General features: G+C 41.0%; 2 protein-coding genes and 1 non-coding gene across 3 annotated transcripts; all 3 read right to left on the bottom strand.

The window, feature by feature from the left end:
- Window positions 1–13: 13 nt before the first annotated feature.
- Window positions 14–1,981, bottom strand: PKNH_0716600 (ATP-dependent DNA helicase Q1, putative; the record flags this gene model as incomplete). Its single annotated transcript, XM_002258421.1, has 1 exon — window positions 14–1,981. The coding sequence occupies one exon, from the start codon at window positions 1,979–1,981 to the stop codon at window positions 14–16; it is 1,968 nt and encodes a 655-aa protein (XP_002258457.1).
- Window positions 1,982–4,381: 2,400 nt separating this feature from the next.
- PKNH_0716500 lies at window positions 4,382–6,005 on the bottom strand. The gene has a single exon (XR_005506371.1). It is a non-coding gene; the product is annotated as a telomerase RNA (non-coding RNA).
- A 1,797-nt stretch (window positions 6,006–7,802) lies between these two features.
- On the bottom strand, window positions 7,803–13,397 carry PKNH_0716400 (conserved Plasmodium protein, unknown function; the record flags this gene model as incomplete). Its single annotated transcript, XM_002258420.1, has 5 exons — window positions 7,803–8,255; window positions 8,405–10,492; window positions 10,611–10,709; window positions 10,929–11,505; window positions 11,683–13,397. 5 exons carry the CDS (start codon window positions 13,395–13,397, stop codon window positions 7,803–7,805), a joined length of 4,932 nt encoding a protein of 1,643 aa, XP_002258456.1.
- Between the last annotated feature and the right edge of the window lie 865 nt (window positions 13,398–14,262).

The following is a 14,262-nucleotide window of genomic DNA, read 5'->3' as shown; positions in this document are numbered from 1 at the left end:
TTTTACGCCACCCTTACAACTTGCGGGGAACTTTAAAGGACGAAAACACGGGCGTCTTTTTCACACTATTGAAGAGTGAAATGGAATTCCTCATTTTCCTAATCTTGGGGGTCCGCTCCTCCGGCTCGTTCTCCATCAGCTCTTCCCTTCTCTCCAGCTCCTTCATAACTTCACTGATACCCTTATCTCGTATATCCTTGGAAATTATAGATGATGCCCTCTGGAAGGGAACAAATCCTTTGATCTTTTTGTTTGTTAATTTATAGAGACCTAGCCCACGTTCCTTGTCCGAATCGGAATAGTCACTTAGCTTATGCTTCTTTTCGTTGATGTCCCTCGTGATGGAGTTCACGTAGTTATCTTCACTCGTTCTGTTGTATTTAGACTGGATATTCCAGTGCGCATCCTGATACATTTTAATGACTTGCTCAATTTTGTCTCTGGAGCCTTTCACGTCTGAGCAGTATGAGCAACAGTAATTATCGTCGCTGTTTCCACTACGGTTAATACTCTTGGCGGGTGGACGTTCGCCGAAGTGCGCCAGGATCTGTGAACGCACGCATTTCTCCTGGACACATAAATTGTGCATGCACTCCAGATTGTATATTTCCTTCTCGAACTTCTTCTGTATGGTGATGTCTTGCTGGTCCAAATTGGAGTATCTGCTTCGAATGATGTAAGACTGTTTCTCTACATCTTCCTTGGAGTAGTATAGGTAACAGAAGGAGACGTTTCCGTTCCTGCCAGAACGTCCAGATTCTTGATAATAATTTTCTATCGACATGGGCAAATTAAAATGAATAATAAAGGACACATCCTTTCTGTCGATACCCATGCCAAATGCTATGGTCGCCACTAAAATTTTAGCCTTTCCGTTGAGCCACTTTTCTTGTATTCTCTTCCTTGCACTGGTGGTCAACCCAGCATGATAACTCAGGGCTTGGAACCCTTGTTGTCTTAAGTACATGGAAATTTCATCGCAGGTGTTCCGCTTAAAACAGTATATGATACCTATCTTATCCAGATTTCTCTTCTCCTCTATGATGTGAAGAATGCTTCTTTTCCTCTCTGTGTGGATCAAGTCGCTGTATATTATTACGTACTTCAGGTTGGGTCTGTTGAACGATGTGCGTACGATTCTCAGCAAGTTGAAGGTGCCTTCCTCTAGGTCCCGGCTGCGCGGGGCATCTCTCTGCGTTTCCCTAGATATATCATTCTGCTTATCGCTCGCCAGGCCATTCGTCTGCCTATTCGTCTGATCATTCGGTTGGTAAGTAGTCTGTGTTTTCTGCTGCTGCTCCCCGCGATGTACCTCCAAGTTCAAGTTCAAAATGATGTCCCTCTCTACAGACTTGGTGGCGGTAGCCGTGCAGGTATACACGCGCACGTATGGACACACCTTCAACACTTTGCTTAAGTTACGATAGCTTTTCCTAAAGTCGCATCCCCAGGTACTTATGCAGTGTACCTCGTCAATAGATATCAGAGCGATCTTCTCATTCATATAAAGCTCCTTCAAAAGAATAATAAAATATTCACTAGTGGCTGTCTCAGGGGTTATATACAAAACTTTTATATCGCAATTGTTGTAATTCTTCAGAAGGCTCAAGATTTTTTCATTTTCTTTTTTATCGAGTGAACTATTGATCGTCTCTGCAACAATATTTTTTTTCTTTAGTGATTTTGTTTGATCATACATAAGGGAGATTAACGGGCTAATGACGATGCTGATTCCTCCGATGAGCAGTGGGATTACTTGGTAGATGAGTGATTTGCCTCCTCCTGTTGGCATGATGTTAAGGACATGCTCGAAGTTCTTAATTGCGTTTAGACATTCCACTTGCTTTTCTTTCAACTCCGTAATGCCAAAGTGCTCCTGCACGATGTCCTTCGCTTTATCGATGTCTATTTTACCGTACTTACTTCTGTACCTGTTTAGCAGGTCGTGCGGGGCACACACACTAACTTCGCCTTCCACCATCTCGATTCTCCGTAGCGGTGTAAAGGGGGATTACTAATCAGCTTTTTTTCGCCGAGTTCTTGTGGCATTTCGCTCGGCCTCCTCTAGGCTCCTCCTTCCCGCAGCGCACTCAATGTTGGGTGCCCTGCTAGTATAAGACCCCCTAAGCAAAAAATAATTATTCTCACTGTGTTCGGCGTCTGAATGCTCCGCGTGTCCATTCGCCGAACCAATTTTCTGCCGACTCAAGTCCTTTTTCCACACAAGCGCGCTCAAGCAATCCGAATTTCTGATGCCTCAATCGAACGACCCACTAGCGTGAAAACCATATAATTTGGCCAGACGAAAAAAACAAAAGAAACACACACGCCTGTATGTACATGTATAAGTAAACTAAGCTTTGCGCTCGCAAATATGCGCGCATGTGTGCATACCTTTCCTATGATCCTCTTCCCCCTGAGCCCTGAGCGCAACAAAGATGAAGACGGCTTCTCCCACTTACATAAGTGTTCTTGGAAATGGGGATGAATGTAATTTCGTTGCATGGGAAGAGGGGGAGGGGAAAGGAGAAATGTTTCCCGCAGCCTCTTCTTAGGATTTTTTTTTTTTTTTTTTTTTTTTTTTGGGTAACTACTTTGGTCGTTCTGTTGGCAATTCCTCTTACCCCTTTTTTGGCATTTTCCCTTTGCCACTTTGGGGGAACTTTTTGTCAGTTTTGTTTCCTCCCCTTTTTTGGGAGTTGTATTTTTTCACGAATGCTCAACACGCATAAACAAACAGTTGAGTAAGCCCCTATTGGAAAGCCTCCTAATGTGTTGTGTACGCATGCGTGCGCGCATGCACACTACTGAGATATACACTCTCACCACTATTAAATACACACTAAAGTAATGGTGAAGAAAGGAGGAAATTCAAAGAACACACGTGAAAGCTTCCCTTAGGTGGTGTTAATTCTATGTGTAAAAAAAAAAAAAAAAAAAAAAAAAAAAATTACGGCGAAGAATGGAGTTCCCTTTTTCCTCTGCCTGTTTTACTGTAGTTCCCATGCTCGGGGGCACCACTTGGGTGGGGACCCTTTAGTACAAAATAGAATATGCAACATAGAGTACCATTTTGTTCTTCCATTTTGGTTTCCTTCCGTTCATGTTTCTTTATTATGTCACTTCACGGAGGGGAAGGAGTCCGTAGGGGTAACCGAAAATGTAGACCGTTCCATATACACACACCACGTGATTGCGCAAGTGTGTCCCGCCTGCCCCCTTTTAAGCGCAACAAGAAAGACGCCATTATGGTCAGGGTAGCCATCATAACGTTTATCATTATTGTCCATTTTTTCGTGAAACAATGTAGTGCACTATAAGAGATCACAGGGAACGTCGGAACATGCGCAATTGGAGTCTTTTTTTTTTTTTTTTTTTTTTTTTTTTTTTTTTTACAACTGTGTGGGTTTTACCCCCTATGTGTATATTGCTAAATTTTTTCTCACTTCGTTAAAAGAGACAATTTTGCGATTTAAAAAATAGAGGAGAAAAAGAGCAGGAGGTGATATACAGTTCATTTCTTTGCCCCTTTGTGATGAAGTGGTGTTTTTTTTTTTTTTTTTTTTTTTTTTCGTTCAGTACAACTATATTAATTCGTGGTAAAAATTGCGAAATGGTTAAGTTAAAAAAAAAAAAAAAAAAAAAGTTTTGCTTACGGCGCATGAAACGGACTAGCATGTGTGTTCACGGGGAACGACACAACATAAACTGGAGGGACACATAAATGTAGAAAGACACAATAGTAAACAATAGGACAACAGAGGGAATGCAATTTAGATTAATCTTCTTCTTCACTTGTTGCAAACAGTCTTCACTCACGCGTCTGCCCGTGGTGTTCATATGTTATCTGCAAAAAAAAAAAACAAAAAAAAAAAAAAAGCATTCGGGGAGAACCCCCAAAGGGGGAAATGTACTAATACACAGTCAAAGAGTTGTTCAGTCCACAGTGTGCGAGTCAGTACTTCGAAGCGCAAACATTTTGTAACTTCCCCTAACAATTCTGTGTGCCCTTTCTTTTTTTCCCCGTTTGCCTTTATCCCTCCGCAAAAAAAAAAAAAAAAAAAAAAAAAAAAATCCACTTTACAATGCGGTATTATTCACATCAATAAATTTACCTGTGACACACCAACATTGCAGACCCACGATCGGGCTAAGCATAACAGGATGGGTGTCCAAATGACTTGGGTCGATAAGTCCCCAATAGACAGCCATATCCTAAATGCGTTCCACGTGGAGAAAAAAAAAAAAAAAAAAAAAAAAAAAAAAAAAAAAAGGATACACAGTTTGACACGTGTGACTAGCTTTTTTTTTTTTTTTTTTTTTTTTTTTTTTTTTTTTCTTACTGTAAATGAAACCTGTGAGGGAAAACCCCTACATAGGCCATTTTACATTTGTAACAAAATCCCGAATGCAGAAAAATCGCTATGAAGAGAGTGGCGAATTAAAATTTCAATCACTTGCTCCCTTGGGTGAATAGAAATTATTAATTGTCGCTCAATTGCATAGTGATATTTCCCCCTTTCCTATCTCTGTGCATATTATGCACACGTAGGACTGACCCTGTCATGTGCATCAACTTGCTAGCTATTTATAATTATTTTGCTTCTTTTGGGAATGCTCATTTTTTCGGAAGGCAAAACGAATTTTGATTACAATTCTACGGATAGAACTGCATCACATCCTTGGTAACTCTCTATCTTATTCATGTCTGTAATGAAACAACCTGACATTGTATTCACGCAGAGTTAACTGCACCATGAAATGGAACATTCTTTTCCTCCCCCCCAAAGGGGTACAGCTATTTAAAAAAATGGCTATACACCTTTCCGGGAGGAGGAAAAGAATGCAGATAGATTCCAGCCATAATTAAGGGGAAGCAACTGTACGAATTAAATTCGACGGAGGTTTCCCCTTCTTGCTTCGAACAAGGCATAGACCGGGAGCAGTCGTTCGGGGGTGGTGCCATGGTTATCTGCACACACTTTGCAGTGCATACACACATACATAAACACACACATGCACCGTACTAGATTTCCCACTATGTGTTTGTTCTCCGCGTGTGGTTTTGTTTTTTTTCATCCTACTTCTCATTAATTCGTTTTCTTAAATTATTTTATTTATTTATTTCCCCCTCTTTCTTATGCCACACATAGCAACTGCTAAGAAACTCGCATGATGTTCCCTTTCAACGCGCTTTTACACGCAAGAGAGGGGCACCGAGACGGGTCCACTTACAATTGCCATGTGTACCATAAAAACGAGGGAGAAAATAAGCAAATAAAAACAATTTAACAAAACGAATTAATAACAAGTAGGACGAAAAAAACAAAACAGTTATCTCCTGGCTGACTCGAGAGATAAAAATAGCGCAATGTTGAGTAGACTGATTGAAGTATATGGACCTTTCTGCTTCTTCTTGGAGGGGAAAGGAAAATGCAGTAACATGGCAAAGGGCAAAGATACATGGAAGGAGAGATGTACCCCTACAGAAGGATGCATAAAGTGGAAGAGGGAATAAAAAGGAAGAAAAAAGAACAGATGTCAGTAAGGAAAAATATACCTTACGTAATCCATTCCTCCTCTTCCTTTTTGTTCTCTCTTCCACATATGCTTCCCCTCATGTAGGGATACACCTCTCAAACCATTTCTCTACCCTTTGCCATGTTACTGCATTTTCCTTTCCCTTCCAAATACGGAAAGATTAAGAGCTTCAAATGGGAGCGCGTCCTTTGGGGAACTTCCGCCCTAATCCAATATACGACCTCATTTTCGTGTTTAACTGCTATGAAAAAAAGAAAAAAGAAATAAAAGACGAGGAGTCAAACCATATGCTATCGTTCTCTGTCCCCTTCCTTTTTCATTATCGCAGTTAACCAGTTACTAATGAGCAAACAATCAGGCACTTCTAGGGTTCAGGGTGAGAATTTCTTCCCATGCAGGTTCGGGATTTGTACATTCATTTTTTCTTTTTTTCTTCTTTTTTTTTTTTTTTTTCATTTTTTTTTAAAAGGTGTACATGACTTTATCTATCTGTGTAGATACTCACAGGTTGGGATAATCTGCCATAATAATACACCTTTCCAAAAAAAAAAAAAAAAAAAAAAAAAAAAAATTCAAGAAAAATAGAATAACATCCTTTGATATAAACAAAAATGTTAAAAAAAAAAAAAAAAAAAAAAAAAAAAAGGAAATCGTCTCACGGGGGTGCTATCTGGGAAAGCTCTCGGTCAGTGGGAAACAAAAAAAAAAAAAAAAAAAAAAAAAAAAAGGGTACAGTGCTCAAAGATTTTTACGACTATGTGTATGTAACACTTTCGCATAAACAAGTGCAACAAACGGATGGTGTAACGGTGTAACGATGTGGCGGTTAAGGAGGAAATGCTAAATTTCACGCAGATGTTCCGCGAAATAGGTATGTCCAACAGAGCAAAACACAACTGTGCGTTCGCACTCAAGAGTGACACAGGAAAATAAACAAGTCATGCAATAAGCGGGTGAGTAGGTCATCGAAATATGTGCTCCCCCGCGGATGGTACGCAGAACGAACGGTGGGTGGTGGGTGGGAGAATAACAAAATGGAGGAAAACATAAAAAAGAAAAAAAGAAAAAGTGGAAAAAAGAAAAAGTGGAAAAAACAACAAGTGGAAAAAACAACAAATGGAAAAAACAACCAAATGGTGGAAATAACATGAATGACAATTCTGATCAAGAAGAACGAAAGGACCTTGCAGAATCAAAGGTGTTTAAAAAAAAAAAAAATGGCTCTCAGCGGTAAAACTCGGGAATGATGTGCGCGTGGTGACACATCAGGGCAGATAAGTAAAAGTAAAAAATAAGAAAGTAAACTGAAAATTAAAAAGAAAAAAAAAAGGTTTTAAAAATACATTTACAAGATCCATTTTAATCACTACACGAATCTCCACCCACCGAACCTGGCGACTTTTTTTTTTTTTTTTTAATTTATTTTTTTACGCATTTTCATTTCACCTTTTCATGGGGCCAAAATTCGGTGAATTGTCCTCCTGCGGGGAAAAGGCAGCTTCGACGCCGCGAAGGAGTAGAGGGGTGACGCCACTGTGAAGAAAAAAATAACAAAATAAAATTAAAATACAAATAAAATAATGTAAAATAAAATAAAAACGGAGGTGCACACCGCTCACATGCATACTGAATGCTTAACGCGTGATCGGCAGAATATTACATAATGGCTACATCCCTTAAGGGAAGATTTTTTCTTTTTTTTTTTTTTTTTTTTTTTTAAGGTACTCAAGGGGAATGCACGCCATGGGGCACGGGAAAATACAGGTAAACATATAAGTACATAAATTTTCCCGCATGTATGTATCATTCCTTTTCTGTTCCCCACGGTTATTTCATTCGCTCCCGTGGCACATTTCCGCGTTGGTAGCACCCCGTAGAGATATGCAACCAGTAGTAACAAAAATGGGAAGAATATCCGCAGCGGTCGCAGCGGAGCATGCATTGAGGAAATAATTCCAAGTCAGGGCGCGATGTTCCACCCGATTTACCTTTCCGCCTTGTGTGCAACTTAGGAGGAGACCATTTTGAGTGTCATAACGAAAGGGTGGTGTCACGTAAGTCTGCCCTTAAAGCGGGATGGCAACAGAAAAAAAAAAAAAAAAAAAAAAAAAAAAAAAGCTTAAATGAATAAAAAGATTAGGTGTGGCTGGGACATGTAGTGGGGGGGGGGGGGGCCGCTACGTTGACTATTCCTCTACGGGCAGCTCGCACTCGTAGAAGCCCCACTACACCTCCCCCTAAATGTGTTATATCCGGATGATCTAAAACCCCTTGGGGTACACATCTCGGAAGAACTTCATTTTCAGAAACAAGTAGAAAAAGTAAAAGAGAACAGAAAATGTAACAATCACTAAAACAAAAAAATTGATACATGCGATGATCGATATATCATTGAACGCATCTACCTCGAACATGTTTACGAAAAAGGTTGGAACATATCTGAGGAGATGATCGTAGAATGGGGAGGAACCCTCATCCTTGGAGAACGATTTTACGTATTCTATGTACGTGAATCTAGCGAAGTAGGCGTAGAACCCATTGTTCAACTCAGATGTAGAGTCCCCCAACTGGTTTAGGAAAATGTTAAAGACTTGGATGGGCGTCGGTTCCTCGGGGCTGCTTCGCTGGTTAATTATGATGGTCGCTTTGATTCCGTTTTTCAGCTTCTCTATGGGCTTAACGTGTATGCGCGTGGTGAGCGCGGGATCGATCACCTGGGGGGGAGAAGGGCAGAAAAATTGGGTTGCAAATGGAAAGGAATATGGGATACCATATGTTAAGGTACGCAAAATGGGACACCAAAAATGGAGTGCCAAATCGAACGCTTCACCACGGATGGTGAAGATTCAACGCTCCGCCCTACACTTTTGATGACCTCCTTGAGATACTCCGACATGGAGCCGAAAACGTTCGTGTAGAATTTTTCTTTCTTCGATGCATCATCCTCGTCATTCGAAAAGTCGTTTTGAAAATGATTGAAGATGCGTAGGCCGATCTTGATGCCCTTGAGTGGGTGCAGACAGTTGTTTAAAACACGCACATAGGGGTGCGGGCACAGGCATACGTATCTATTCTGAGCGAAGACACATTTCCCGGGTTCTTTGCAGTTTGATTCACCAGATAAGATGCACTCGTTGTTTTTTTCGCAGAGAGAACTCATCGGATTTCTTGAGTACCCCTCGATGCAGACGCACTTACCGTCAACACACCTTTCGTTAAAGTAACAGAATCGTTTGTTTTGTTCACAGAAGGGATAGACACAATTGTCTGTTTGCTCCTTTTTCTTAGTCCTGAGTACATCGCAGAAGCAGAGGATTTTGCCCTTCATTTCGAAGGAGTGATTCTCTGCGCAGGAGTTGGAATTCTTTTCATCACTTTGGTGAGGTTTCTTCTTCTCATCATGCTTACCAATTTTATCGTACCCAGTGGTCATTTTACGATAAACGACAAAGTTCTGGTCATGTCTTTTTATGAATGCCCCAGCTATGGTGCTATGTTCATTCTTTTTCACCTCGTTGTAGTCCCCGTAGCTGTACGAAATAACACTAATGGGGATGTAGGGATTCCCAAGAATGAAGTACTCGTTTAAGATTTCCTCCTTGATGTCATACTCTTTATTTGTGGAGTGATCCAAAATGTCTACCCTCTTTCTCAGGGGGAGAAGTAGCAACAAGTTGTTCTTGCTGACATTTACCATGGTCCCACTTATCTTGGCAGTTACGATAAAGTTGTTCGTTTTATTTCCCGAAGATATAAAATGAGCAAAAGCATAGTTAATGCAAATTTTTGAGCTTTTCTTGAAGAAGCTCCTGTTCTTTAATATATTATTTAGGACCAATGGGATGTCATATTCGTTGCAATATTTTTTTGGCTTTATAAAGACTAAGGGGCTGATTACGTAGAATGTATACTCTGGTGAGGTGGTCAGAAGATACAGATAAGTTAGTATGATCCTAGACTTGTGAAACATGCACAGGTGGTTTTTCTCAAATGTCATGTCCTTGCAAATGTCTACTAACTTTTCATTTTCGAATTTCCTCGTTTTGTAGGATATTTCCAAAGGATCATTAAAAAAATTGTAGTTTTTCATCTTTTCGTACAAATTTTTTTTTTTTTTTTTTTTTTTAATTCTCTTCATAAATCTGTGGCGCAGCTCCAGATACTCACTTACCACGAACTCCCCCTTCGACTTATTGATCATGCTTTCGTAGCACAGACAACTGTTTTGCTGTGCGGCGAAGTGGTTCATCAGTTCCCGGTTGTTTTTGAGTGCGTCAGACTGGCCCCCTGGGGGGGCTACTTCTCCTGCGCGTTGTACCTCTCCTCCTAATCTGTACTCCCGATCGGAGCCATACTTCCCATCCGAGCTGTACTTCTCATACAGACTGTACTTATGAAACAGCAGGACGCACTCCGGCTCGTACTGCGCAAAGGCGTAAAGTTGGGTGTTCCAGAAGGTGTAATATTTTGTAATGTTGTGGGGGTAATTCTTCAGGTACACATTTTTAAATATTCTGTAGACATAAATGACCTTGTGTTTCTTGTTCAGTTCTCCGATGATGAATATGACTGACGCCATGTACGAAACGATGAAGATGCTAAGAGAGTAGCGCTTGTCTGATTTTATGGTCACGTGGAAATCCCCGAAGTGTCTATTATCGAATCGGTTTAGGAAAGCAGCTATTGGGTCTACAACATCAATTCTGTTTGTAGCTGGAGGCTTCAAATATGCGTTTTGATCCTCGAAGGTGATGTAGGGGGCACTCCATTTTTGATCGTCCTCTTCAGCTTTTCCATGTGGGACAACTTCTATAGCTCTCTCCTCTGAACACAGTGTCCCCGACTTGTCTCCGGATAGGTACGCCACGAGAATCGCGTGATGTATGTTTAGATGGCGCAACTCGTAAATGAGCTGAAGGTATATGGAGTTTTCCTTGTCCAGGCAAAACATCTGTTCGGTAAGGAAGAAGCCGTGAAGAAATAGTTGTGAGGAGGTGGTGACTTAGCGATGGCATAGTCGAAAGGGTTTCCCCTTGAGCATGCTCCTATTCATCATCCTCTCCACATACATCGTTCCCAAAGTAAAGAATTATGATGAGGTACTTGACCAACTCCTTGTCTTCGTTAAACGGGATGAGGTTATTCATTTCGTCCAGTGTCAGCTTCACCTATGGGAGGGCGGCGGGTGATGATGAACATGATAGTAAAAGTGCAGTAAAAATGGAGTAAAAATGGAGTAAAAATGAAGTGGTAATCATCTCATCCAGATGGTTACAGACTCCATAGATGCAGTGCACGACTAGGGATTCAGAGACATGTGGACGTGTAGGAAGACGAATTGGAAGATTTTTAATAGGACGAATACGCAAACTCTGCGCGGCACCAACCAGCCGAAGGAGAATCCTCTGACTCTCCCTGAACAAGGCATCCAACTCGGTATGCTCGTAGTAGTGCTCATGCAGGTCTATAAGGTTCACCAAGAAACTATGGAGCTGATAGTTGTAGCAGTTAAAGTTGTACAACATGTCGTAATGAGATCTCACAGTGGCTATCTTGAGCAACATAGAAATGTGTTTCCCTCCACAGTCGAATAGAGCCTTAAAGAGTGTAGATAGTACTTGCTGGAATTTAATATAATTAGATGATGGGATGATAAAGATATCGAAGACATCCATTCGGCTCTCTTTGTTGGGATCATCCAAATCCTTTATTTCCTTTTTCGTTATTTTCCTGAAGTAGAGTTCGTGCTTGGATAACTCTTCCTGCGTGAATGTACTGATGTGGCTGAGGAGCGCTGCCTCGAAGGGAATATTTTTGTGGAGGGAAGAATCCTTTAGAGGGTTATACCTTGCGAAGAGGACATACTTGAAAATGTCGTGGCTCAGATAGAGCAGGTACACATTTGAAATTATTTTGTTTTCCACGGTTATGACGTCGTAGGGCTTGTCGGTGTAGCTCGCGCTTCTGATAAATGGAGGTGGTAAGGACGGAGTGGTAATGACAGAGTGGTAATGACAGAGTGGTAATGACAGAGTGGTAATGACAGAGGGTGAACACACACAACAAACGCGCAACAAATGCACAGCAAAAAGAAGGAAAGGCGCAGGATCCTACAAGGACAGAGGCCCCTCTGTATCTTACTCCCGCAGGTAGGAAAAAATCTTGCGCATCGCCGTGATGTACAACATTTTGCCCTTGCTGATCCAGCCAATCAAATTATCTTTCATAAAAAAATGAGTGTACTGAGAAAAGTGCTCATGAGATGCCAAATAAAAAAAAGGAATAGACAATTTCATGGGATCTCCTAACCCTGTGATGTAGTCTATTAGAATCAAACTTATATGTTCCTCATGGTACATCACTTTGATAAGAAAAACACGATTATGCTCTCTATGGTCAGACAAGTTATATCTTCGTTTTATCCGTTCATATTTTACAAGTACACTCTTATCTGTAACGTACGACAGAGACCACTCATCATCCGAACTGTAACTTCCACAGAAAGTTACCTCGTCTAAAAATTTTATTTCATCATTGGCAATTAAAATAAATACGTTATTGTTAATAAAATAATTCTGATCATTTAAATCAAGTGTTGTTCTTATCAGATTGTTCAATTTCCTTTTTTTGTAATTTTCGTGGAACCAAAAATACTTTAACTCCTTGTACCTCCCTTTATATTTATCGATGTGTGACAGGATGTTAAGGTTGGTGAATGAGTTCACCAAGAGGATGTTGCTCCATATTTTTTTTTTATTTATATCCTCTCTGAATATTCTGCACTTTTCCTTATCAAAGATCAGATTTGGCATGTCTTTGATGTGCGCAGGGGTATTGCTTTCATCCGGCTTGGATAGATTCCTCACCTTCTTTGGTTCTTCTCCTCTGTTATGTTTTCCCACCTCATGGTTATCCACCTCTTCTCCGTTTTCGGAAATTTCACCTGTTTTGAAATTCATAAAAAAGTTGTCTACCATTTTGCTATTCAGCGAAGTATCTTCCATGACGAGGTCAGTAGCCCCACATGGTTGCCCACTTTTCTCCCCTTCACTTATCCCACCATCCCCTATTTCGTCATATGCATAATGTATCCTGTTATCGCGCAGGAAATTTTCTAGTATTGAATTTTCGCGGTTGCTGAAAGGGGGAGAACCCATTGAGCAGTTAGATTCTTGCAATACATGGGAGTTGTTATCTCGCCCGTGGTAGCTCCAACTTTTAGCAGAGCTATCCAGGACATTCACACCGTTGGTACCCACCTCCAAGGAATTCCCTTTCCCTTCCGTTACGTAATGCATGTCGATCATTCTCTCATAGAACTCCTTATACTCCGCCTCTTCAGACTTGTCATATATAAAGGTGTGTCCATAGATACTTAAGAAGTTCATTTCGTCCAGGAAGAGGCAATTTATGCAAGACCCCACTGCTTCATGGGGATTAATGTTCCTTTCTACAAACGATTTTTTATTTTCTTTGTACCGCTCATAATATTTCGTGTCAAATTTGAATGTAGAGTTGAAGGAGAAGCTGAATGTATTGTTCGGGTCGCACTCCTTATCATGTTTGTAGTATATTAAATCGTTGAATTCTTTTTGTACACACACCACTCGGTTGTTTCTGCTAGATGTTTCCACAAGGTGTTTATAGTTTTTATCTGTCCACATGTCTTCTCCTGCTGCTGCTTCTTCGGTCGATTCTTCGACCACCCCTCTTGCCGCCCCTCCTTTGTCCGAGGGGAACATCCTTTTCCGTCCCTCCCCATTGTTCGATCCATATCCACCCCCCTTCATGTGATTTTCCTCGTTCTTCGCCGCTACAACTCTGAGCAGCAGAAGGGAAAGCGGCCCAAGCAGCATGGCTCTAGAGGTTCACTAAACTTGGGAACATTAAAAGATGATGTTTTATTTTACTTTATTTTTTATTTTTATTTATTTTTTTTTTTTCTTTCCATCCTATAGCACACATCGTTGTGGACTGCAGTTGATGCGGGCGTAAATATAACTGGAAGACCTTCCCACCGTTGGACATACAGGTGCTGTCATTTCAGCACAAAGACAGTCGATGGTAAGGAGGAGGGGGGGAGGGTTTTGAATGCCCCTTCCCCTGTTGCGCAGCTCCCCATATTTTTAATTTGCGCGCACAGGGGTACCCCGACACGCGTGATTATTCGGCTAAAATGCCGCGCAGAAAATGGAACATCAAAATTGCCTCTATACACTATACCGTTTATCACCGTTGACGTGATTTCCCTTGACCCTCCCATACCCAATTCTCATGAACACTAGGCGAAATTACGAAAAAGGAATTGTTATCTCAGGGGGGGGGAGCCCTGCGCGAGGTTTCACCACAGCATTTCCCCCTTTTGTGCTAGACACCTGTTATTTAAAAAGTGAAATCAATCCTCTACCTTCATATAACGCACATCACGATAGGCCACCTCTTTTACTATGTTGCCTTCGGCGAGTAGGAGCTACACCGTAGGAGACAGTACCTCACTAATTGTGTCAGGATCGTTGCGGTGAAAACAGTGGAACTTTTTTTTTTTTTTTTTTACACTTTTCGGCAAAATCAATTTGGAACGTTTTATATGCGGAAATTAAACAGTTGAACATGCAGGGGTAACCATACACCTTTTTCGATGGGTATGATATAACCCCTGGTGAGCCTTTCACATGGCTCCCTTCTCCTTTCTTCAGTATCATCGTTCAGTCGTACTAATAC

Source organism: Plasmodium knowlesi (assembly GCF_000006355.2).
Source record: "Plasmodium knowlesi strain H genome assembly, chromosome: 7".
NCBI lineage: Eukaryota > Apicomplexa > Aconoidasida > Haemosporida > Plasmodiidae > Plasmodium > Plasmodium knowlesi.
The sequence above is the reverse complement of the archived record's forward strand: the minus strand, read 5'-3'. Positions and strand labels throughout refer to the sequence as shown.